At 43.1% G+C, this 26,511-nt stretch overlaps 1 protein-coding gene across 1 annotated transcript; it reads right to left on the bottom strand.

Annotated features, from left to right (window-relative positions):
* Nucleotides 1–4,393: 4,393 nt before the first annotated feature.
* On the bottom strand, nt 4,394–26,496 carry CATSPER2 (cation channel sperm associated 2). The gene is made up of 12 exons (XM_010339540.2): nt 25,468–26,496; nt 24,842–25,015; nt 24,604–24,672; nt 12,926–13,098; nt 12,247–12,402; nt 11,839–11,963; nt 9,527–9,705; nt 9,213–9,312; nt 8,843–8,899; nt 6,245–6,462; nt 5,708–5,872; nt 4,394–4,523 (listed from the first exon to the last, which is right to left on the bottom strand). The coding sequence occupies exons 1-12, from the start codon at nt 25,643–25,645 to the stop codon at nt 4,492–4,494; spliced, it is 1,626 nt and encodes a 541-aa protein (XP_010337842.2). The 5' UTR covers nt 25,646–26,496; the 3' UTR covers nt 4,394–4,491.
* Nucleotides 26,497–26,511: the final 15 nt, after the last annotated feature.

The raw sequence follows: 26,511 nt of genomic DNA, 5'->3' as shown, positions 1-26,511 counted from the left end.
ATCTGGCCCTAATAGTATTAAATGTTATCTTTGCCTATTGTTACCTCTAATTCTATTTGATTCCTTTGGGATTTCTAGGTATAAAATCATGTCTAAAAATCGTATTTTTAGTTCTTTCTAAATATTTATGCCATATTAGTTTATGCCATATTCAGTTCTTTCCAAATATTTATGTCAAATATTTATGCCATATTTCTTATGATAATCAGGATTTCTAATCAATGTTAAATATTGCAGTTTATTTTTAAAACACTTTTGTTTTCTTCCTCATTTTATGGGGAATGAAATGATTTTCCTTGAAATGTGATTTTTAGTTTTAGGTAATCTTTACTTAATTTTAAAAATTCAGATATAATTCATATAAAATTCACCATTGTGTGTGTGTGTGTGTGTGTGTGTGTGTGTGTGTGTGTGTTTTTTTTAAACAGGGTCTCACTGTTGTCACCCAGGCTGGAATTCAGTGGTACAATCTTGGCTCATTGTAACTTTCACCTCCTGGGCTCAGCCTCCCAAGTAACTGGGACTTCAGGTGTCCATCACACCAGGCTAATTTTTGCTTTTTTTTGGTAGAGATGGGGTTTTACCATGTTGCCCAGACTGGTCTCAAACTCCTGAGCTCCAGTGATCCACCTACCTCAGCCTCCCAAAGTGCTGGGATTACAGGTGTGAACCACTGTAAATAAGCAAATTCACAATTTTAATGTGTACAATTCAGTGTTATCTTTTATTTTACTTTATTTTTGAGACAGAGTTTTGCTCTTGTTGCCCTGGCTGGAGTGCAATGGCACAATCTCAGCTAACCGCAACCTCTGCCTCCCAGGTTCAAGCAATTCTCCTCCCTCAGTCTCCCTAGTAGCTCGGATTACAGGCACCTGCCACCATGCCTGGCTAATTTTTGTATTTTTAGTAGAGACAGAGTTTCATCATGTTGGCCAGGCTGGTCTCGAACTCCTGACGTCAGGTGATCTGCCTGCCTCGGCCTCCCATAGTGCTGGGGTTACAGGTGTCAGCCACTGTGCCTGGCCCAACTCAGTGTTTTTAAATATATTATGTTGTTCCTGTAATCCCAGCACTTTGGAAGGCCGAGGCAGGTGGATCATGAGGTCAAGAGATCAAGACCAACCTGGCCAACATGGTGAAACCCCATCTGTTCTAAAAATACAAAAATTAATTGGACATGGTGGCGTGTGCCTGTAGTCCCAGCTACTCGGGAGGCTGAGGCAGGAGAATTGCTGCCTCAGCCTCAACCCGGGAGGCAGAGGTTGTAGTGAGCTGAGATCCCGCCACTGCACTCCAGCTTGGTGCCTGGCAACACAGCGAGACTCTGTCTCTGTATTATGTTGTTGAACTATCTAATTCCAGAACATTTCTATCACCTGCAGAAGAGACCCTATACCTATCATCTGTCGGTCTCAATTTCTCCCTCCCCAACCCCTCAAAAACCACTAATCTACTTTCTCTCTTCATTGATTTGTCTGTTCTGGGCTCCATGCGCAGTGGCTCATACCTGTAATCCCAGAACTTTGGGAGGCCAAGGCAGGCGGATCATGATGTCATGAGATCGAGACCATCCTGGCTAACACAGTGAAACCCCATCTCTACAAAAAATACAAAAATTAGCTGGGCATGGTGGCACGCACCTGTAGTCCCAGCTACTTGGGAGGCTGAGGCAGAATTGCCTGAACCTGGGAGGCAGGAGTTGCAGTGAGCCAAGATTGCGTCAGTGCACTCCAGCCTGGGCAACAGAGCAAGACTCCATCTCAAAAAAAGAAAAAAAAAAAAAAAAGATTTGTCTATTCTGGACATTTAATTAATTTGCCTTTTCCCCACCTTGGCCTTTTTGCCCAACGTACTCTTAGGTGAGGACTTTATAATTACCTCCTTATTGTCCTTTCATCCTTTCCCTATTTAGGTAGCAGCCCTTACTTAAGGTTGGGTGTTACTGACCTTACCTCCAGTCAGGAGAAAGCCTTAAGTAGTGATTCCATCACATCCACCTCACCTCTACAATTAGTTCAGACATAAGCATATGACCTAACTTCTTGATCCAATCAGAGTGGTGCTCAGGATGTGTTTGTAGAGGAATGGAGGTTGACTTACATAGAGTTAATGCCCAGATTTTAAGTGTACAGTTTGTTGAATTTTTACATTTATATATACACCTGTGTAACCACCATGCAGATTAAGATATGGAACATTATGGCACTCCAGATACTTCATGCTTCCTCCCAATCAGTATCTTCACTCGAAGAATAACCAATAACATGATCCAAAGCTCAAAAGGTTTGTTCATAGACTGAGAAAAGAGTCACTGGCTCTATTCCCCTGGATATGGGTAAATAGGTATGCAAGCCTAGGAGCTTCAGAAAATTAACTGGCTACCCAAGTGAAGCCAGTCTGAGAATAAAAAGAACACGTGGGGCCAGGCATGGTGGCTCAAGCCTGTAATCCCAGCACTTAGGGAAGCCGAGGCGGGCGGATCACAAGGTCAAGAGATCAAGACCATCCTGGTCAACATGGTGAAACCCCGTTGCTAATAAAAATACAAAATAATTAGCTGGGCATGGTGGGGCATGCCTGTAATCCCAGCTACTCAGGAGGCTGAGGCAGGAGAATTACCTGAACCCAGGAGGTGGAGGTTGTGGTGAGCCGAGATTGTGCCATTGCACTCCAGCCTGGGTAACAAGAGCAAAACTCCTTGTCAAAAAAAAAAACAAAAAACTGTTTTTCTTTGCAGAGAAACAAAACCACAGCTCTAACAACAGTGACTTTTTACATTAAATCAATCCTAAAGCTATACTACCTTTGAACTTATCAGTCTCCAGTAAGCTATTTTATTGTTTAAATGGCTTAAACTGATTTTTTTCTCAACTCAGAATTTTTAACCCGAGTTAGAACCTTAGCTCTACCTCTTACTTGGTATGTGGTAGTATATATAACTCTTGAGCAAGTTACTTAATTTCTTTAAGCCTTAGTTTTCTGATCTCTAAAAATGGGAGGCTATCTTCCATATAAGATTATTTTATGAAATACACATAATACCCTACATACAGTATATATATACTAAATATGTAAATATCCTCATAGATGTTAAACACTCAATAGTAATATAATTTTTAATAATAAACATGTTGGCCAGGCACGGTGGCTCACACCTGTAATCCCAGCACTTTGGGAGGTCAAGTTGGGCAGATCACAAGGTCAAGAGATTGAGACCATCCTGGTCAACATGGTGAAACCCCATCTCAATAAAAATAATAATAAACATGTCTAAAGACTTAAGTCTTCTAACAATGGAATGAGATCCCTTCTAGATAATAAATCCCAAATAACTAGAAACACTAAGCATCACCTGGATAATCCTCCTTTCAGTGATGTTCTAAACGTGTTCCTGCTTTAATGGGAGACAGATTAACTCTGAGATCCCTTCTAACACTAAAAACCTGTAAAACACTTACTGATTTGAACACTGCCCTGAGCAATGGCAAAATGGAATAAAGAGACTCTTGGCCCAGAAACAGGTAAAAATAATATCCAATTAAAGTTAATGGTTCACAAGAGAAGCAACATCAGTAGAATGGGCAATGGAAACAATACTTCTCAATTAGTTGCATTAACAGCTCTGAAGATGTCCTTACTCCACAGAGAGGCCTTTACATATGCATCAGGGAGGGTGAGGGTAAAATTAGGACTCTAATCAGGCAGTAGAGGTTGCAGGAAGGGTGGAAGCTCTAATGATAAAGTCAAGAAATGAGTCAGATTCAGGGGCTGCAGAAAGGGTAGAAAGCTAAGGAGCACACACTCCACTGGCATGAGCTAACTAATTTTTCTTTTTTAGACACGGAATCTTGCTATGTTGCTCAGGCTGGAATGCAGTTGCTGCAGCCTCAAACTCTTGGCCTCAAACAATCCTCCTGCCTCAGCTCATAGCTGGGACTAGAGGCATGCATCACCACAATCAGCTTGAACTCTTTTCCTTGACCTTACACCTTTCAATATCCCTTATCTCAGAGACAGACTACTGAGCAGCTACCAGCAGTATTAAACACTTATACTTTTTTTTTTTTTTAAAGACAGAGTCTCACTCTGTTGTCCAGGCTGGAGTGCCACAATCTTGGCTCACTACAGCCTCTGCTTCCCAGGTTCAAATGATTCTGCTGCCTCAGGTTCCCAAGGAGTTGCTGGGATTACAAGCATCTGCCACCACACCAACCTCATTATTTTTTTTTGTATTTTTAGTAGAGATGGGGTTTCACCATGTTGGCCAGGCTGGTCTCAAACTCCTAACCTCAGGTGATCCGTCCGCCTCTGCCTCCCAAATTGCTAGGATTATAGGCATGAGCCAGCATGCCGGGCCTAGACACTTATACTTTTTAATTTTAATAAACAGACATTGTTCCATCTGAACAGGCATTTATATTTTGAAATCTCTATTTCCAACAATTCTCTTATCTTTTGCTGGGCCCAAGGATATTGAAGCCATCCATCCCTTTATTTGTCTTCCAAGTTCATCAGTGCCTGTACTGCAAAGGAAACAGACTGTGAGGCTTGAGAGCTAAGAATAGTCAAAATATATAAATTTATATAAATGTTTGGTGAAGACCTTGCTTTTCTGGGTTCCCACGCAAGTCTTTTCTTATCTCTAAATTAAGCCATATGCTTCTGTGTACTCTTTGCCATAGACAAGTTCATCAGGATTAAAGAAACTACCTTGCTACATTTTCCTTCTTTTCACCCTGTCCTCTCCAGAGAATAAGTGGGAAGCCAGGGCTAAGACTGACTAGGAGGAACAGGATTAAATTTAGGCAATATTTTGAAGTAAGCAAAGCCTGTCTTTCACATCTTGCTCCAAATTCTGTGTTCCAATGTTGTTATAAATTCCTCTTATTGCCCACCTGGGCCCACCACACACAAACACACAGTCCTCCTCCCTAATTTCTTATTTTCACATTGAGTTGATTTCAACTAGGTATGAGGGTGAAAACCCAGATAACACATTTTAAATTGCAAAAATCTGCCCCTAACTCTTCTGTGGTTTTTTGTTTTGCTTTGTTTTGTTTTTACTTTTAGAGAAAAATTTTATTAATCTAAATTAGTCATGGAGTGGTGAAATTTAGGAAAAATAACTGAATAGATAGTTATCAGTTTACATCAAACTCTGCTATTTAAATCACACACTTCTCTCTATAAGGGTGACATTAGAAGGGGCAGATACAAACAGAAGTTTATAATTCATAAACCTCTTTAGGGAGTTAGGACAGTGAGCACTTGAGGGCCTCCTGCTCACTGTCTGATCCCCATAGCTCTCCAGCTTGAGCCTTAGGCCCTGCAGCTCAAGTCTGAAATGCAATCTTCAGAGAGAACAAACGTCCAGAAACTGGTGGGCTGCCCAAATCAAGCAAGAGCCTACCTTGTCCTAATTCCCAACAACTGGGATTAGACATTCTCTCCTGGGGAAATAAGCTCTCATACCTCATAGGATTTGGGCATCCCCTGCTAAAAAAGCAGTTTCTAGGTTCTCTCTCTGTTAAAGAAAAGTGGGACACATTCCCAGAATGTGACATACCAAATCAAGAATTTGCCCATTTTAGGTGTAGGCAGAAATTGAAAAACTGAGATGCCAAAATAGTGGACACCCTCCTCCTTCTCCACAGCTATATATGCTATATACATTCCCATGGTCCCCATGACTGCCCCAACTCCATACCTGCAAATTCTTGTAATTTCTTACGCTCCTCTAGGTTATACTGAAGCTTTTCTAGCAACTCAAAATATCGGAAGAGTGAGTCTCTGGGCCAAACACGGTCATCCTGATCCATTTCCATTAGTCCGGGCAGATTCTCGTGCACAAGAGTCTCCCAGTCCAAATGACCTGTAGGGAGGAACGCTTCAGAAAACCATGTCTAGATTTGTAAAAGCTGGGTAAGAGCTGATAAATCCTATGGTGTGGGTGGAAAGGTGGGGTGAAAAGAGGTAACAGGAAACAAGGAGGGAAAGAGTCCATTAGCAAGAAACTACTTTTTACAATGAGCAAAGAGGGCCACAGCCACACTTACCGAAAGTGAAGAAGTACATGGGAAATTAAGAAGCACAAAGAAAGTAATTAAGACCAGAAAATTGGAACGCAGATATAGTAGGAGAGCTCCACTTAAGACTAAAATGTCTTATAAAGGAGTCTGAATTCAAATGGGAAAAACTCATTATTCTGTGTACTCTTTGCCATTATTAGAGCTCTTCTACTCACCAACAGATTCAGAAAATCTGGATTCAGAAGAGGAAGTACTGGAGGAGGATGTGGAGAAAACACTGGAGGAAGACTGGTACTCTTTCTTTTCTGACAAGGTCTCTTCAGGTTTTGAAGCAGATGTTACTACATCCGCTTCAGTGGCCTCATAAACAGACTCTACTTCGGAAACTTCTGATAAGTCCGAACTTTCCTTTTGTTGAACAGCTCCTCTTGAACTGAAAGGAGAAATGTACGGATTCACAAACATTTACAAGATATGACTAGACCATTCATTATTCTAGTTCTGGCCCTGACCACCCGCTAAAGCTGGGGCATAAGACAATGAGGGACAAACTACTCCCAAACTCTAAACTCAGGCACTTCCAACATCAATCATTCATGTGTCATCCTTAACTCTTCACTTCCCTCCCATATCCAGTCCATCAAGAAATCCTGCTGATTCTACTTTCAAAATGTATCTTTTCTCACTAACTCACTGGTACCACTCTGGTCTAAGCTGTCATCATTTCTTGTCTGGGCAGCAGCATAGTCTCCCAACTGATCTCTCTGCTCCTTCCCTTGTTCTTCTATCAACACAGCAACCAGAGTAATCTGTCTTAAATGTAAGTTACTTCACTCCTCTGTTCTGCTTCCCATTTCAAAGTCCCTACAATGGCACCCATAACCCTACAGAATCAGGTCACCATTATCTTTCTGACTTCATTTCCCAGCAGTCTTCCCCCTACTCACTCTACTACAGTCACAATGGCCTCCTTGCTGTTTCTCAAACACCAAGCATGCTTCTATCTTAGGACCTTTGCATTAGCTGTTTCCTCTGCCTATAACACTCTTCTTACAGACATCCACATGGTAATCCCCTTACCTCCTTCAAGTCTTTTCTCACATTACCTTTTCAATGAGGTCACCCTGATTGCCCTGTTTAAAACTACAACCCATCTGTGATCCCACCTTCTACCCCCAACCCCCCTTCACGTATTCTACTTTTAATTTTCCCATAATGCTTATATTTTAACATATTAATTTACTTAATATGTTCGTTGGTTATTAATCTCTTTACCACTAATACATAAGCTCCATGAAGCAGGTATTATTGTCTATTTTGTTCACTGACACAGCCCAAGCACCTACAAGTATTCAATAATTATATGTTCTGTATTTTTTTGTGTGTTTTTGGGGGCAAGGTCTTGCTCTGTCACCCAGGCTACAGAGCAGTGGCACAGTCATGGCTAACCACAGCCTCAACCTCCCAGGCTCAAGCGATCCTCCCACCTCAGCCTCTTAAGTAGCTGGGACCACAGGTGCACACCACCACATCCAGCTAATTTTTGTTTGGAGACAGGATTTTGCCATATTGCCTAGGTTAGTCTTGAACTCCTGAGCTCAAGTGGTCTGCCCACCTCAGCCTTCCAAAATGCTGGTATTATAGGCATGAGCTACTGAGCCTACCTTGCTAAAATTTTTTTTGAGATAGGGTCTTGCTCTGTTGTCCAGGCTGGAGTACAGTGGTGTAATCATGTCTCACTGCAGCCTTGAACTTCTGGCTTGAACTTCAAGCAATCCTCTTGCCTTTGCCTCTCAAAGTGTTAAGATTAAAAGTATAAGGCCGGGCGCGGTGGCTCAAGCCTGTAATCCCAGCACTTTGGGAGGCCGAGGCGGGTGGATCACAAGGTCGAGAGATCGAGACCAACCTGGTCAACATGGTGAAACCCCGTCTCTACTAAAAATACAAAAAATTAGCTGGGCATGGTGGCGCGTGCCTATAATCCCAGCTACTCAGGAGGCTGAGGCAGGAGAATTGCCTGAACCCAGGAGGCAGAGGTTGCGGTGAGCCAAGATCGCGCCATTGCACTCCAGCCTGGGTAACAAGAGCGAAACCCCGTCTCAAAAAAAAAAAAAAAAAAAAAAAAGATTAAAAGTATAAGCCATTACATCTGGCCAATAATTATTTGTTAATGAGTGAATGAGTTTATACTTCTGCATTTTTTTCCCATTGCTAAACACTTGGGGTCTAGAATTGTATATGCTTCATTGAAGGCACCCTGTATTAGTGTCCTGTAGCTGCCATAACAAATTACTATAAACTTAGTAGGTAAAAACGACAGAAATGTATTCCCTTACAATTCTAGAGGCTAGAGTCTGAAATGAAGGTGTTGGCAGGGTCATACTCCCTCTGGAGGCTCTGGAGAAGGTTCCTTGCCTCTTCTACCTTCTGGCAGCTGCCTGGCATTCCTCAGCTTCCCATGGCTTGTGGTGGCATTAGCCCCAACCTCTATATCCATTTTCACATTGCCTTTTCCTATTCTTTGTGACTTCTCATCTTCCATCTCTTTGTTATTGGATTTAAGACCTACCTGGATAGTCTAGGATGATTTCATCTCAAGATCCTTAACTTAGGATCTTTTTTTCCCAAATAAGGTCACATTCACAGGTTCCAGGGATGTAGGACATGGACACATTATTTTGGGTGCCACTAGTCAACCTACTACTATATGCAGTTATTGAATGAATGCTCTCTCAAAGCCAAGCTTCATTTTTAGTTTTCTACCCTCTCATCCTTCATGTGTTTCTATCCCAGTTCACATATATATTCCTAACCTGTCATCTGTTTTGCCATGAGTTGACTTCAGTGCCTCATGTGACACGTTTTTTCTCCTGCAAAGCAAAAAAAATCAAGAGAGTAAAGACGGTTATATTCAAGCAAAAGTGTGGTAAGAAAAAAAAAGAATTAATATCAAAGTGAAGAAAACTAAACAGGGAAAACAAATCGTAGTCGAGGGGTGAAAAAGAATAGAGGATTCCCCACAGAGGATGAAGAATCAGGCAATATTCTAGAGCTAGAGAATTCTTATCCCTGGGGGCAAATCTTCTGTCACAAAGGGAAAACTGGGGTCAAGGAGTAGAAACAAAAAATGAACTCAAGAAACCCTTGAGAAGAAACATTGGAGTTTAAAATGGAGAAGCAGACCTCTGGATAATCTGCCGCTTGAACATGTCAGCTTTGACCTGAACCTCCCGATGCGCCATCTCCTCATTCAGCTCTTTCCTGATATTCTGAAAGTTAGTAACTGCCGCAAAGGACCATTAGAAGTTGGAAGATGGTAATGACTAGACCTGGGAAGAAGGCTTGGGTGGGGAGAATCCAAGTGAAATATCCAATCCAGAACCCAAGCCTTCCTGCTACAGTAGGTTCTTTCAACCCATAAGCCACCAATCCCAGCTTTCAGAATAATTTCTTCCCAACCACCCTTCCCAAACAAGTTTCACCTCCTCTATGCTTACCCATCATGGCTACTATGATATTTCGAAAGATAATGGAGCCAAGCAACAACCAAAGGATGACATAGATGCTGCTGAAGATGCGACTGACTTCAGACACCTTCCAGACATCCTGAAGCAGTGCATACCAGTGATCCAAGGTGAAGAGAATGAACACTGTCACTAGGGAATTCAGGAGGTCCCTAAAGAAGAAGGCATGTGAATAGACAGAAGCAGAGATTTAAACCTTTCAAAAATGGTACCTGTATTTTTTTTTTTTTTTTGGAGACAGTTTTGGTCTTGTTGCCCAGGCCGGAGTCCAATGGCGCGGTCTTGGCTCACTGCAACCTCCAACTCCTGGATTCAAGAGATTCTCCTGCCTTAGCCTCCAGAGTAGCTGGGATTATAGGCACCTGCCGCCACACCTAGCTAATTTTTGTATTTTTAGTAGAGACGGGGTTTCACCAAGAAAAATAAAGCATTTCTTTGTAGTTTCTTCTGATTTTTGGCTCCTTTTCTTCCATACTCAATTTTTAGCTAATCATTCTTCGGTTTGTAGTTATTTTATTCTTTTTTTTTTTTTTTTTTTTTGAGACAGAGTCTTGCTCTCTTGCTCAGCCTGGAGTGCAGTGGTGCAATTGACTCACTGCAATCTCCGCCTCCAGGATTCAAACGATTCTCCTGTCTCACCCTCCTAAGTAGCTGGGATTACAGGCATGCACCACCATGCCTGGCCAATTAGTAGAGATGGGGTTTCACCATCTTGGCCAGGCTGGTCACAACCTCCTGACCTAAGGTGATCCACTGGTCTCAGCCTCCCAAAGTGCTAGGATTACAGGCATAAGCCACCGGGCCCAGCCAAAATTCTCCTTTATCATGAATAATCTATGACTACCTCTCATTATTCCATTAGTTCTGGAGTATAATAAATACTCAATAAATAGGGACTGACTGAATTTTTAAAAAATGAATGAATCATCAACTAGACAGTTTTCTAATTTTTTTTTTTTTTGAGACAGAGTTTCGCTCTTGTTACCCAGGCTGGAGTGCAATGGTGCGATCTCGGCTCACCACAACCTCCGCCTCCTGGGCTCAGGCAATTCTCCTGCCTCAGCCTCCTGAGTAGCTGGGATTACAGGCACGTGCCACCATGCCCAGCTAATTTTTTGCACTTTTAGTAGAGACGGGGTTTCACCATGTTGACCAGGATGGTCTCGATCTCTTGACCTCATGATCCACCCGCCTCGGCCTCCCAAAGTGCTGGGATTACAGGCTTGAGCCACCGTGCCCGGCCCCATTTTTCAAAAGAGATAACTGAGTCATAGTAACCAAGCTTAACCACTGGAGTGTACGGCCATTTAAAAATGGCTGATGACGGCTGGGTGCGGTGGCTCAAGCCTATAATCCTAGCACTTTGGGAGGCTGAGGCGGGTGGATCACGAGGTCAAGAGATCGAGACCATCCTGGTCAACATGGTGAAACTCCGTCTCTACTAAAAATACAAAAAATTAGCTGGGCGTGGTGGCACGTGCCTGTAATCCCAGCTACCCAGCAGGCTGAGGCAGGAGAATTGCCTGAACCCAGGAGGCGGAGGTTACGGTGAGCCGAGATCATGCCATTGCACTCCAGCCTGGGTAACGAGAGCGAAACTCCGTCTCAAAAAAAAAAAAAAAAAAAAAAAAAAAAAAAGGCTGATGACAGTGTGGTTTGAATTTGCAAAACCCAGAATAAACCTGGAATTAGCTACCTTACCCTCAAGATCAGAGTTAGTATCACTCACTATTCTTTTGCTTTCTCTTTCCCTCTTCCTATTGTGTTCTATTTCAGTTTCTTAGAATACACTACACTTCTTTTTTTTTTTTTTTTTTTTTTTTTTTGAGACGGAGTTTCGCTCTTGTTACCCAGGCTGGAGTGCAATGGCGCGATCTCGGCTCACCGCAACCTCCGCCTCCTGGGTTCAGGCAATTCTCCTGCCTCAGCCTCCTGAGTAGCTGGGATTACAGGCACGCACCACCATGCCCAGCTAATTTTTTGTATTTTTAGTAGAGACGGGTTTCACCATGTTGACCAGGATGGTCTCGATCTCTTGACCTCGTGATCCACCCGCCTCGGCCTCCCAAAGTGCTGGGATTACAAGCTTGAGCCACCGCGCCCGGCCGGTCTCGATCTCTTGACCTCATGATCCACCCGCCTCGGCCTCCCAAAGTGCTGGGATTACAGGCGTGAGCCACCGCGCCCGGCACACTACACTTCTTACATACTATACTTTAGCCAAGCTTCCTGGTTTCTTAGCCAAATTCACTCCCCTCACCCAGCCATCCCCCAGCTCTGCTTACGAGAAGAACATATGGTATTCCAGGTCCTGACGAGGTGAACGGGTGTACTCTGCAAAGAAGTAGACACCAGCCACAGCAAAAATGTAGAAGAAGATGAGCAGCAGCATCAAGAGGAAGGTCATGCTCTAGAGGCCATGACCTCAAGTCAGAAGTGGGCCAGACTAGGCTGATCTCCACCAACACCCCATTCAAGCCCACCTGGCAATCCCCCACCAAACCCTCACTTGTACTCCTGAGCCCAGTCATCTTTGAACCGTGGGAGCTGGCCCCAGCCCCTTCTGATCCAATAACATTTCATAGGATGTTTCATTGCCTTCTTTGACCCACCCAGATTTGTTTCATATTCTATGTTAAGCCCCCATATTTATCTACCTTGCCCACTCCTTTAGTTTGCAACAGTCAAATCACCTTGAGGGCCCTGACCAGGGCCAAAATAATAACTCGAATTTGACGAAATCGTGCAAAGAGTTTGAGTGACCTCAGCACCCGGCAGATCCTCAGAAACTGAAGCCACACCGGTTGGCCTGTTACCCCTGCCAACAACACAACTTCAGGAAGCAAGGACTGTAGAAAACACACAGTTTATGAGTAAAATATACCGCCAAGCACCCAAGCACAGTTATACCTTCTTCATCTCATTCTCTTCGCTGTTCCCTTGGCATTATCCCTTGAATAGCATCCTCTGATAATTTTTCCATTCAGCCTTTCTATATTAAGTTGCTTAAACACTGTACTTCAACTTGTTCAGATATATAAGGGGGATAAAATTCATGGTTATTTAATTGGGTTGTTGTGGAGCATAAACAAGATAATGTAAGTAAAACACTTAAAATAGTGCCTGGTACTTAGTAAGTACAAGGTTACCAGCAGATGTTATTTATTGTTGGCACTGATGTGTGGTTAGACTACCTTGCTCCTAATACCAACAATTCCTGCAATGACTGATGTTTAGTTTTAGGGGGAAAAAATCAAAAGAAGTCAGGTAAATTTTTGTTTCTTCCTTTTATGTTAACTTTTCCTGTCCTTTCAATTCACCTAGGCACCTTCTTCATCCCAATAAACAAACCCTCAGGATCTCTATCCTTACCAACATGGTAACAACAAAGTCAAAGACATTCCAGGCACTCTTCCAGAAACGGGAAAAGCTGGATAGCCACATAAGAATGATCTCCAGGATGAAAATAAACAAGATAAACCAAGCTGCCACCTCCAAGGTCAGCTTCAATGGCCACAGTTTTGTATTTGTGGATTCCAGCAATTCTGTGAGGATACAGCAAAAGAGGAATAAAAGTTAAGGATGCTGGAAACTGAATGATGGAGAATGATCACTTATAAACCACAGTTTTGTCCACTACTTTCCATTTTTCTTTGAGTTTCTCTTCCTAACACTGTTGCTTCAACCTGTGAAATACTGGGAAGGACAGAATTGACCATAAAACAAAGCCACAGCTCATCATTGATATAGTTATGTCTACCCAGCTATAAGTCACTTCCTATCCACTCTGGGGGGGTCACACAGCCATTAAGAGACTGCGCTCTTTAATTACCTCTACCCCCAATCCCCTACACCTATCTACTGTACTGTTATCTCAGTTCCAAAGTTCACAAGAAAGCAATGGATCTTGAGAACAGAATAAAAATACATGGCCATGATATCTGAAGTACTTTATAAAAAATGCAAAAACAAAAAGCTAGATTCGTTGGAGAATATCGAATTATAACAATAAATCACTTGGTTCTTTGTTAGTTTTCTTTTAAAACTTTTCCTTTATTCTCTGCCTAAAATTGGTTTTGTTCTGCAAAACAAACTGAATGCATACTTCCTCTCTAGAACCCTATTATTTATTAATTGCTATTCCTTAATTCATTGCCTTTCTCTTTCAACCTTATTCTCTTTTGTACAATTAATGGACATATACCATGCTCTAGAAAAAACAAAACAAAACACTGAGATTAAAATAGACTTAAGAGCTAAATAGGAATCAACATTGTGGTACTCTGGCTTTAAAGTCATCCTGATGTTGAACTGGATCCAAACAAAAAGAACAGAGCCATACTTCAATCATTCCTAGAATTTTACAGAGGTTGATCCCTTCTAACAACCAGTGGAGTCACACTATGATTATTCCTATGCTTATTTTGAGACAGGGTATCACTCAGTCACCCAGGCTGGAGGAGTGCAGTGGCACAATCATAGTTCACTGAAGCCTCGATCTTCTGGGCTCAAGGGAACCTCCCATATCAGCCTCTGGGTAACTGGGACCACAGGCACATGTCACCATGCCCAGCTAATTTTTTCTTTAAATTATTTGTGAAGATGGGGTCTCCCTATGCTGCCTAGGTTGGGCTCAAACTCCTAGGCTCAAGTGAGCCTCCCATCTTGGTCTCCCAAAGAGCTGGACTTACAGGCGTGAGCCACTGCAGCAAGCCCTTCTACGCTTATTTAGGATCTGTGCTTCTTTGGTTAGTTTGTCTTTCACACACGTTTCTCTATGATGAACAATTTTTCACATTTTAACATCTATGAAATTAGAATGCATTTTATAATCAGTGATGTGTCTCAGTTTAATTGTGGATGTTTTATTTTAGTGGTAAAAGTGAATTTCACCTTGATGACAGCTTAGATTCAGTAAAAGACAATTTTTTTTCACTTAATAATAAATTCTGGCTCGCAGGAGCATGGGATTACATAATTAGAAAGAGCTGAGGACCACATTTGTGGCTGGAAAGTAGAATGCTATCAATTTTTATTCAGTTTTTGCCCTTGCAAAACAGGAACCCAAAGACAGCAATGAAGTAAAGTAAGGGTCTTGTAAAGCAGAAGATAGTTTTAAGTAGTTTAAGTAGGGAAGTCCAAATTACAGAAGCAGTAGCACTTTTACTCTCTGGGAAAGAGGAATAATTTTATAGAAGCTAACCAAACCCATGGAAGTTCAGAGGAACAAACAGCAGAAATTGCCTCAGCAGGACAAAAAGTATAAAAGTGACTGCCTCCACTCTACATCACATAATGTTGCCTATCTAAAGATGGAAATATAACTTTTTAAAATTCTTGGAATTTTTCAGCCTGCTATAACAACACAAAGGAGTCTAAATGGAAATAGCAACCAGGAACCCAGTGAAGTCTATCCAGGAATCTTAGCCAGTGTAGTAAGTTAGCAATGAAGATCTATGCTTGAATATTCTTCTCTTGGGGCAAGAGACAGTAGACATTTGATCAAACAAGTCAAACAAATGTATAATTCTGTTTCACAAGGTAGACTTCCCATGAACAGTCATCTACTGCTACTCCCTATTCTAGAAAAACAACAGTAGGTCACCTCACAGAATACCAGATAAATTCACATTGGTTTCAAGGAGTCCAATATTATGGGTAAGGAGAATAGTAGACTGTAACAACGAACTGATATGTAGATTCTGACATTTACACATTTTTAGTAACGTTTTGGCTAGTTATATCCATCATGAAGTAAGGAACACTGATGCTGAAACACAATTTCTTTTTTTGAGATGGATTCTCACACTCGCCCAGCTGCCATCTTGGCTCATTACAACCTCTGCCTCCTGGGTTCAAGCGGTTCTCCTGCCTCAGCCTCCCAAGAAGCTGGGACTATAGGTATGCACCACCACACGCACTGATTCTTGTATTTTCAGTAGAGACTAGATTTCACCATGTTGGCCAGACCAAGCTGGTCTTGAACTCCTGATCTCAGGTGATCCGACAGCCTAGACCTCCCAGTTTGCTGGGATTACAGGCTTGAGCCACCACGCCCGGCCTGATCAAAAACTTTATATAGCCTGTAATCCCAGCACTTTGGGAGGCCGAGGCGGGTGGATCACGAGGTCAAGAGATCGAGACCATCCTGGTCAACATGGTGAAACCCCGTCTCTACTAAAAATACAAAAAATAGCTGGGCATGGTGGCGTGTGCCTGTAATCCCAGCTACCCAGGAGGCTGAGGCAGGAGAATTGTCTGAACCCAGGAGGCGGAGGTTGCGGTGAGCCGAGATCGCGCCATTGCACTCCAGCCTGGGTAACAAGAGCGAAACTCCGTCTCAAACAAACAAACAAACAAACAAAAACTTTATATAGCACATCAAGTTATCTTCTCCAGGACTTAAAAGTTAATGTAAAAAACTGTAATCTTCAAGAATATACCTGCCTTTGGGAAAAAATTATAATATTATACTTAGGTTTTATTTTTATTTTTGAGACAGGGTCTTGCTCTGTCACTCACGCTGCAGTACACTGGCATGATCATAGTTTACTGCAGCCTCAATCTCCTGGGTTCAAGTGATCCTCCCACCTTAGCCTCCTAATATACCCAGTTTTTAATTTTAAATAAGGATGTCTACACTTGCAATGTGTTATTTTCTGAGAAAGGTTTGAAAATGAGTCAAATCTTTTTTCATTCTCATTATTTAGAAATAAAATATGAGGGGCACTGTGGCTCATGCCTGTAATCCCAGCACTCTGGGAAGCTGAGGCGGGTGGATTACGAGGTCAGGAGTTCGAGACCAGCCTGGCCAGCATGGTGAAACCCCATCTCTACAGAAAATGCAAAAATTATCCAGGTACGGTGGCGTGTACATGTAGTCCCAGTTACTTGGGAGGCTGAGGCAGAAGAATCACTTGAACCTGGGAGGCAGAGGTTGCAGTGAGCTGAGATCCCACCGCTGTACCCCAGCCTAGGCAAGAGAGTGAGACTCTGTCTCAAAAAAAAAAAAAAAAAGAAAAAAGAAAGAAAGAAACAAAATAGAGCTGGGCGTGGTGGCTCACAACTAATCCCAACACTTTGGGAAGCCAAGGCGGGCAGATCACGAGGTCAGGAGATCGAGACCAGCCTGACCAACATGGTGAAACCCTGTCTCTACTAAATATACAAAAATTAGCTGGGCATGGTGGCACACACCTGTAATCCCAGCTACTTAGGAGGCTGAGGCAGGAGAATCCCTTGAACCTGAGAGGCAGAGGTTGCAGTGAGCCAAGATTGTGCCAATGCATTCCAGCCTGGGTAACAGCGTGAGACTCTGTCTCAAAAAAAAAAAAAAAAAAGGAACAAAATATGATTTTTTTTTTTTGAGATGGAGTTTTGCTCTTGTTGCCCACACTGGAATGCAATGCTGTGATCTCAACCCATCACAACCTCCATCTCCTAGGTTCAGGCAATTCTCCTGCCTCAGCCTCCCAAGTAGCTGGGATTATAGGCATGTGCCATCACACCTGGCTAATTTTGTATTGTTAATAGAGATGGGGTTTCCCCATGTTGGTCAGGCTGGTCTTGAATTCCTGACCTCATCTGATCTGCCTGCCTTGGCCTCCCAAAATGTTGGGATTACAGGCATTAGCCACCACGCCTGGCCCAAAATATGAGATTTTTAAAAGTAAGCCAATTTATGTTTAAAGTGCAAAACAGAGAGATATCCAAGATGGCTGATCACTAGCAGCTTGGGATTGTAGCTCCCAGTGAAAGCGCAAAGAACGAGAGGATGCCACACATTCACATGAATTTCTTGTTGTTCACACACCAGGAGATTCCCAGCGGAGGAGCCCCACGGGTTGCCAGCTCAACTCTTGTGACCGGCAAGGCGGTTTTGCCGGTGCCTCGGAGCGTCGGTTCTTGGTGCAGAGTCAGAAAAGCACCATCAATCTTAACGCTGCTGATTTAGTCGGCGCAGTGGGTTGCTCAGATTTCGGCGCTGAGAATCAATAAGTTGGACGTCCACTCAGAAACCCAATTACAAAGATGGTAATTATAAAGATCACAGATGGATAAATCTACAACGAAGGGAAGAAAACAGCCAAAAAAGGCTGAGAATACCCAAGATCAGAATGCCTCTCCCTCAGCAGGGGATCACAGTTCCTCATCAGCAACGAAACAAGGCTTGATGGAGAACGAGTGTGTTCCAATTACAGAAGCAGGCTTCAAAATGTGGATAATAAGAAACTTCTGTGAATTAAAAGAACTTGTTCTAACCCAATCCAAAGAAACAAAGCACTTTGAAAAAAGGTTTGACAAAATGTTAATAAGAATACACAACAATTTAGAAAGGAAAATAAGTGAACTGATGGAGCTGAAAAACACAATACGAGAACTTCGTGAAGTATGCACAAGTTTTAACAGCCGAATTGATCAAGCAGAAAAAAGGATATCAGAGGCCGAAGACCAACTCAATGAAATAAAACAAGAAGACAAGATTAGAGAAAAAAGGATAAAAAGGAACGAGCAAAGTCTCCAAGAAATATGGGACTATGTGAAAAGACCTAATCTACGCTTGATAGGTGTACCTGAATGTGACGAAGAGAATGAATCCAAGCTGGAAAATACGCTTCAGAATATCATTCAGGAAAATTTTCCCAACCTAGTAAGGCAGGATAATATTCAACTCCAGGTAATACAGAGAACACCACAAAGATATTCCTCAAGAAGAGCAACTCCAAGGCACATAATCGTCAGATTCACCAGGGTTGAAATGAAGGAGAAAATACTAAGGGCAGCCAGAGAGAAAGGTCAGGTTACCCACAAGGGGAAGCCTATCAGATTTACAGCAGATCTCTCAGCAGAAACCCTACAAGCCAGAAGAGAGTGGGGACCAATATTCAACATCCTTAAAGAAAAGAACTTTCAGGCCGGGTGCGGTGGCTCAAACCTGTAATCCCTGCACTTTGGGAGGCCGAGGCGGGTGGATCATGAGGTCAAGAGATCGAGACTATCCAGGTCAACATGGTGAAACCCCGTCTCTACTAAAAATACAAAAAATTAGCTGGGCATGGTGGAATGTGCCTGTAATCCCAGCTACTCAGGAGGCTGAGGCAGGAGAATTGCCTGAGCCCAGGAGGCGGAGGTTGCGGTGAGCCGAGATCGCGCCATTGCACTCCAGCCTGGGTAACAAAAGCGAAACTTCGTCTCAAAAAAACAAAGAAAAGAACTTTCAACCAAGAATTTCACATCCAGCCAAACTAAGCTTCATAAGTGAAGGAAAAATAAAGTTTTTTGTGAACAAGCAAGCACTCAGAGATTTCATCACCACCAGGCCTGTTTTACAAGAGTTTCTGAAAGAACCACTACACATAGAAAGGAACAAACAGTATCAGCCTTTCTAAAAAATACCAATAAGTAAAGAGCATCAATATAATGAAGAAAAAACTAAAACCCATAAGCCGAGCGTGGTGGCTCAAGCCTGTAATCCCAGCACTTTGGGAGGCCGAGGCGGGTGGATCACAAGGTCAAGAGATCGAGACCATCCTGGCCAACATGGTGAAACCCCGTCTCTACTAAAAACACAAAAATTAGCTGGGCGTGGCGGTGTGTGCCTGTAGCTACTTGGGAGGCTGCGGCAGGAGAATTGCTTGAACCCAGGAGGCGGAAGTTGCAGTGAGCCGAGATTGTGCCACTGCACTCCAGCCTAGTGCCTGGTGACAGAGTGAGACTCTGTCTCAAAAAAAAAAAAAAAGAAAAAACTAAAACCCATCAGTATGCAGCATCCAGACCCATCTCACATTCAAGGATACAAAAAGACTCAAAACAAGGGATGGAGAGAGATTTACCAACCAACCAGAGAGCTAAAATAAGTAAATAAAAAGCAGAAGTTACAATTTTTGCCTCTTATAAAATAGTCGTTAAAGCAACAAAGATCAAAAGAAGCAAAGAAGGACATTCTATAATGATAAAAGGATCAATGCAACAACAAGAAGAGCTAAAGATCCTAAATATATATGCACCCAAAACAGGAATACCCAGACATACAAGACTAATAAAGAGACTTAGACTCCCACACAATAAGAGTGGGAGACTTCAACATTAATATTAGACAGATCAATGAGACAGAAAATTAACAACGATATCCAGGACTTGAACTCAGATCTGGAACAAGTAAACATAATTAACATTTATAGAACTCTCCACTTTAAATACACAAAATATACACTCTTATCAGTACCACATCATATCAACTTAGAAGTTTAAACGAAATGTTGGTTGGCTCCTTGTTTGTTATTCTCTTCCCTCATTTTCTTTTATGTCTCCATTATTAAGGACAATTATAGGCATACCTATATTTAGACTGCATTCTAGCCCGGGCAATAAAGCAATACCCCTATTCTCTCTCCCTCTTCCTCTTTCTTCCTCTTCTTTATTCTTTTTCTTATTATTCTTTTTTTCTTTCTCAAAAAAAAAAAAATAAAGTGCAAAACAGAACTACCAATATCCAGCAGCGGAATTATATATATACCTGTGTATATATATATGTACGTATATATATACACACATATATATACACACGTGTATATATATACACACACATATATATACACATGTGTATATATATACACATATATATATACACACATACATATATTTTTGAGATCAAGTCTTGCTCTTTTCGCCAAGGCTGGAGTGCAATGGTGCTATTTCGGCTCACTGTAACCTCTGCCTCCCAGGTTCCAGTGATTCTCCTGCCTCAGCCTCCTGAGTAGCTGGGATTACAGGCACCTGCCTTTGGGACCCCAGCTAATTTTTGTATTTTTAGTAGAGATGAGGTTTCACCATGTTGGCCAGGCTGGTCTTAAACTCCTGACCTCATGTGATCCACCCACCTCAGCCTCCCAAAGTGCTGAGATTACAAGGGTGAGCCACTGCACTCGACTGAAAGTAGATTTTTTTAAAGCCCTAACATAGTTTAGATCACTCTGTGATCTCGAAAAAAAAAAAAAAGTTAAGCCTAAACGAAGTCTTAATATTTATCGTATGAATAGTCTATTCAAAGAAATCTGTTTCTCAAAAATAATTTCCTTTTGCAAAATCCCTCCTCCCTTTCTACCACAAGAATATGCTTAATAAGATAAAATGTCCATGAGCTTGCCAGGTAGTTTCCAGTCTGGCAATCTACCTATCTTCTGGTACAGGGATCATGTTTCATATTCAGTTAACTGTTTTACCAAATAGAATGGTTAATGCTATCCTATTTTGATGTGTCTATTAGATCTAGAGCAGGGGTCCCAAGCCCCAGGCCACAGACTGGTACCAGTCCATGCTCTGTTAGGAACCCAGCCATACAGCAGGAAGTGAGTGGTAGGTGAGTATTGCCCCCTGAGCTCTGCCTCCTGACAGATCAGCTGTGGCATTAGATTCTCATAGGACGGAGAGCCCTATTGTGAACTGTACCCGGGTGCTCCTTAGGGAACTCTATGCCTGATGATGTGAGGTGGAACAGTTTCATCTTGAAACCATCCCTCCTACTCCATCCGTGGAAAAATTGTCTTCCATGAAACTAGTCCCTGATGCCAAAAAGGTTGGGTATCACTGATCCAGGGAGTCCTGTATATATACTATTATTTACTTCATTCCAAGGCTTACTATAACCCTAGCCCTACAAGGTAAATACATGGCAGCAATCACACAATATAGGGGAACTATAAGTAACTTAGTTCAAAATCTTCACCATTATGAGGAGGAAATAAAACACCTCAAAGTATACAGTATACTGTAGTGGGTCTGTGACATCAATTATTATTGCATTTTTAAGTATATTTGACCTGACTGCACTAAAGGACTGTTTTATTTTTTTGAGACAGGGTCTGACCTTGTCACTCAGGCTGGAGTTCAGTTGCGTGATGGCTCACTGCAACCTCTGCCTCCTAGGCTCAAGCAATCTTCCCACCTCAGCCTGCTGAGTAGCTGAGCCTACACACACGTGCCACCACGCCCAGCTAATTTTTGTATTTTTTGTGGAGATGAACCTTCTCCACTTTGGCCAGGCTGGTTTCAAACCCCTGAGCTCAAGTGATCTGCCTACCTCAGCTTCCCAAAGTGCTGGGATTATAGGCATAAGCCACCATGCCTGGGCCGCAAAGCTTATAGAGGACTCAGAGCTACAGGCAGAGTTCTGAACCTCTTTTCTTCTAGTCCTACAGTGGCTACAGGGAGTGGACATTTCTTTTTTTTCTTTTCTTTTTTGAGACAGAGTTTTGCTCTTGTTCCCCAGGCTGGAGTGCAATGGTGCAATCTTGGGTCACTGGCACCTCTGCCTCCTGGGTTCAAATGATTCTCCTGCCTCAGCCTCCTAAGTAGCTGGGATTACAGGCATGCACCACCACACCTGGCTAATTTTGTATTTTTAGTAGAGATGGGGTTTCTCCATATTGGTCAGGCTGGTCTCGAACTCCTGACCTCAGGTGGTCCACCTGCCTCAGCCTCCCAAAGTGCTGGTATTACAGGTGTGAGTCACCATGCCTGGCCTGGCACTGGACATTTCTGTTGAGGAAAATATTCAGCCGGGCGCGGTGGCTCAAGCCTGTAATCCCAGCACTTTGGGAGGCCGAGGCGGGTGGATCACGAGGTCGAGAGATCGAGACCATCCTAGTCAACATGGTGAAACCCCGTCTCTACCAAAAATACAAAAAAAAAAATTAGCTGGGCATGGTAGTGCGTGCCTGTAATCCCAGCTACTCAGGAGGCTGAGGCAGGAGAATTGCCTGAGCCCAGGAGGCGGAGGTTGCGGTGAGCCGAGATCGCGCCATTGCACTCCAGCCGGGGTAACAAGGGCGAAACTCCGTCTCAAAAAAAAAAAAAAGAAAAAAAAAAAAAAAAAATCCATGTGGCATAAACAGCCAAGCTCTTAACTATGCCCTTCTCTTAAAAATTCTAACTATGCCCTTCTTTTAAAAATTCCTCCTAGGCTGGGTGCAGTGGCTTATGCCTATAATCCCAGCACTTTGGGAGGCTGAGGCAGGAGGATCACTTGAGCCCAGGAGTTCAAGACCAGCCTGGGCAACATAGTGAGGCCCTGTCTCTACAAAAAAAATCAAATTACACTGGGCGCAGTGGCTCACACTTGTAATCACAGCACTTTGGGAAGCCAAGGTGGATGGATCAGGAAGTCAGGATTCCAAGCCTGGCCAAGATGGTGAAACCCCATCTCTAATAAAAATAAAATTAGCTGGATGTGGTGGCACATGCCTATGATCCCAGCTACTACTCGGGAGGCTGAGGCAGATCATTGCTTAAACCCGAGAGGTGGAGGCTGCAGTGAGCCAAGATCATGCCACTGCACTCCAGCCTAGTCGACAGAGCAAGACATTGTCTCAAAAAAAAAAAATCAAATTAGGTTGGCGTAGTGGCACGCACGTGTAGTCCCAGCTACTCAGGAGGCTAAGGTGGGAGGATCAATTGAGCCCTGGAGGTCAAGGCTACAATGAGCCATGATCACACATTGCAATCCAATCTAAGAAACAAAGTAAGATTCAATAAAGTGGGAGACTTCCACACAAGTGAAAGTGAAACAAGTACTTCTACTGTCCTTTCATCATTTCTGACCAGTTTTAGATTATCAACAAACGAGCTCACTGATTTTGCAGACATTCTTACGTTTTGAATATGTTTCACGTAATTTTTGTTTTGACAGAGTCTCGCTCTGTTGCCCAGGCTGGAGTACAGTGGTATGATCTTGGCTCATTGTAACCTCCGCCTCGTGGGTTCAAACAGTTCTCCTGCCTCAGCCTCCCGAGTAGCTGGGGCTATAGGTGCATGGCAACACACCTGGCTAATTTTTTGTATTTTTTAGTAGAAACAAGAGTTTCACCATGTTAGCCAGGATAGTCTTGATCTCCCGACCTCATGAACTGTGTGCCTCAGCCTCCCAAAGTACTGGGATTACAGCTATGAGCCACAGTGCCTGGCCTGGTTCATATAATTTATTAAAGAATCATTTCCTTTTTAAGTAATTTTTTGGCTCAGCTAATATCTTAGCTGTACCTACCTTTGCACATTTTGCTTTCTTATTTGTACTTAAATAATCTAAGTATACTTGTAAAAATGTAAATGTTAGATTGTTCACTGATAGGCACCAATATCTTTAACAGAAATGGTTAATTCAAACAAATGTCAGGCTAAACTGACAAGAGAAATAAAACTAGGAAGGAAATAAAACACATTCATTTTCTTGTGTAGTTGTTAAATTGCTACATATACCTAGTTCTGTGTGTCTAGATATGCTGTATTGACTATACTTTTGAGAGCCCTCCAAATGTTACTTATTTTTTTTTTTTTGAGATAGAGTTTCACTCTGTCCTGCAGGCTGAGGTGCAGTGGTGTGATCTTAGCTCACTGTAACCTCTGCCTCCCAGGATCAAGTGATTCTCCTGCCTCAGCATCCTGAGTAGCTGGGATTACAGGTGCCCACCACCACACCCAGGTAATTTTTTTATTTTTAGTAGAGACGGGGTTTTGCCACGTTGGCCAGGGTAATCTTGAACTCCTGACTGCAAGTGATCCAACCACCTCGGCCTCTGAAAGTGCCTGGGATTACAGGTATAAGCTACCCACCCCAGCCAACATTTCTAGATTTTAGCAGTTGCATAAATCCTACTCCAAGAGGCTTAATTGTCCCTATCACAATTCAAATGACATTCAAAAATGTAAAATGATCAATTTAAAAAAAAAAATTACTCCTACCCACTTCCTTTTTTTGAGACGGAGTCACACTCTGTCACCCAGGCTGGAGTGCAGTGGTGTGATCTCAGCTCACTGCAACCTCCACCTCCTGGGTTTAAGCAATTCTCCGGCTTCAGCCTCTCAAGCAGCTTGAACTACAGGCACATGGCCCGGCTAATTTTTTGTATTTTTTTGTGGAGACAGAGGTTCACCATGTTGCCCAGGCTGGTCTCAATCTCCTGAGCTCAGGCAATCCGCCCGCCTCAGCTTCCCAAAGAGCTGGGATTTCAGGTGCCCGGCCTCACTTCCTCTTTCATACAGTTATCAGTTCTTACCTATTTCAACCATCAATACGATTGTATTCAAGATGATGAGGAAGATGATGAAGTTTGTGAAAAGAGGACCTGTTGTCTCTTAAGGAAACACAGAGTGGAGTTCTTTCTGATTTATGCAGCTGAAATAATAAGGGCAATAACATAAGTGAGAATGAGAAAAAGGAGTTTGGGGAGCAAAAAATAAGTCATTAGGCAGATGATGAACAGCCAGGATAAAAATAAGTGACATGAAGGATACACTCAAGGACCCATCCGGCCCACAAAGAAAGAGGTGGCCTCTGACTACAGCGAATATGAAGCTTGCTCAGTAGCCTCTGGGCTTGTGAAATCTGTCCTGTATGTTGAGGCTTTACTGAGAAGCGCACTAGCTGTTGTTGATCTTCCCACATAAGTTTCTTCTGGCGAGAGGGATCTACAATAAAATTAAAAAGGGATAGTGGATAAATATAAATAGAGCAGATAGGTTTGGGAGCAGGGATATTGGTCAGATAATGAGTCCCCCCTAGTGCCTTAATGCTGCTCCTTCTCTTCTGGCAGCAACTAAGAATTCTGCTGGTTTGGAGTGAGTGCAAATGTAATGCTTATGACCAACACTGTCCTTACCCAGAAAAGCAGCAGGTTCACTCTCAAAGTTTTAAATGTCTTTGGTAGAAACTTTTCAAAATCACCCAAGGCTAGTGGCTATGCTAGGTCTAAAAGTGAAAGACATGGATCCTATCTCTTCGGTTTTATTTACAGGCCCTTGACTGACCAAGTTTGGTAAACCAGCAACCAAACCGACCTCCTCAGAATTTTCCACTCTTAAATGTAGAAAATGTGGATGGAAGTCTTAAATTTAAATGAGTGAAGAAATAGGCTGCTGACCAAGTAACTCCCTGACAGTGTGCCGCGGCACAGCTTGGCTCAAGCCTTGCAAATGCTCGATGAGAGAGAAAGTATCGATGAGACGTGAACGAATGGCATCAGCTCGGGGCAGCTGCATCTGCCCTTCTTGGTGATAAGTGGCCATGTCTGCTAAGAAAATGGAAGAATCAAATGTCATTTCATTGTTGGAGCAGCACCAAGGATTACAGGTTTCCTGTCCCCTCCTCCCCTCCCTCTTTTCACTTAAGATTCCTTAAGTGAAAGATTCCACATTTAGGAACTAGGAGGAGCTAGGAAGATCATTGTTCTAAGACTCTGGGTTTTTTGAAACAAAAGGGGCCAAGAGTGGTAAAGATTTTGCGCAGTCGACAAAGTGGCCAGGCATCTTCACTTTGTGATGGCATTTCTAATTAAAAACTCATTTAATAAAATAAAATAAACACACACACACATACATAAAAAAGGAGCAGCCACAGGGCAAGAGCCCGGGGCTGGAAATAGAAGAATCTGAGCTTCACCTGGGCCTGAGAGAACCCCGCAATGAAATGAGGCTGCGGGAGGGCTTAGCCCGCCCCCGAAAGAGAAACCAGGTGAAGAGGAACTGGACAAAATGCAAAAGCCTGACATTTTGAAAAGAGGTCTAGTCCCAAGTATGTTCACCCCAACACTCCCTCAGGGGCGAGTTCCTTCTCCCCTCAATTTTCTCTTCTGGGCCTCACCTCAGCCCAGGTTCTCTTCGCCCACTCAGTCCTCACTTCACGCTTCCGCCTCCAGCTCTGAGCAAAGCTCCCTCCACGCAGGACGAGCTCAGGGTCGGCTCCCAGCCTCACTGCGCCCCATTCCCAGCTCCAGCCTGCCCCGACCGACCCCCCACGTTCGGATTCGCCCCGGGTCCAGCCCTCGCCCCTGGGCCCAGCCCAGGAACCGGCCTAGCCACGCTCGCCCAGGTCCTCGCCGCCTCCGCCCCGCCCCACGCTCCGGCCACTCGGCGGTTACCAGCTGGTCCCGCCCGCACGACGCAGGCGCAGCGCAGCCAATCGGTGG

The sequence above is a fragment of the Saimiri boliviensis genome, chromosome 2 (genome assembly GCF_048565385.1).
Source record: "Saimiri boliviensis isolate mSaiBol1 chromosome 2, mSaiBol1.pri, whole genome shotgun sequence".
NCBI lineage: Eukaryota > Metazoa > Chordata > Mammalia > Primates > Cebidae > Saimiri > Saimiri boliviensis.
The sequence above is the reverse complement of the archived record's forward strand: the minus strand, read 5'-3'. Positions and strand labels throughout refer to the sequence as shown.

Coding starts and splice junctions, on each gene's coding strand:
- CATSPER2 (XM_010339540.2), bottom strand. CDS start 25,645: ATGACATTTGATTCTTCCATTTTCTTAGCAGACATGGCCACTTATCAC. Junction 9,706..11,838: donor GAATACCATATGTTCTTCTC/GTAAGCAGAGCT, acceptor CTTCTTCTTTAG/GGACCTCCTGAATTCCCTAG. Junction 8,900..9,212: donor AAGCGGCAGATTATCCAGAG/GTCTGCTTCTCC, acceptor TTTGCTTTGCAG/GAGAAAAAACGTGTCACATG.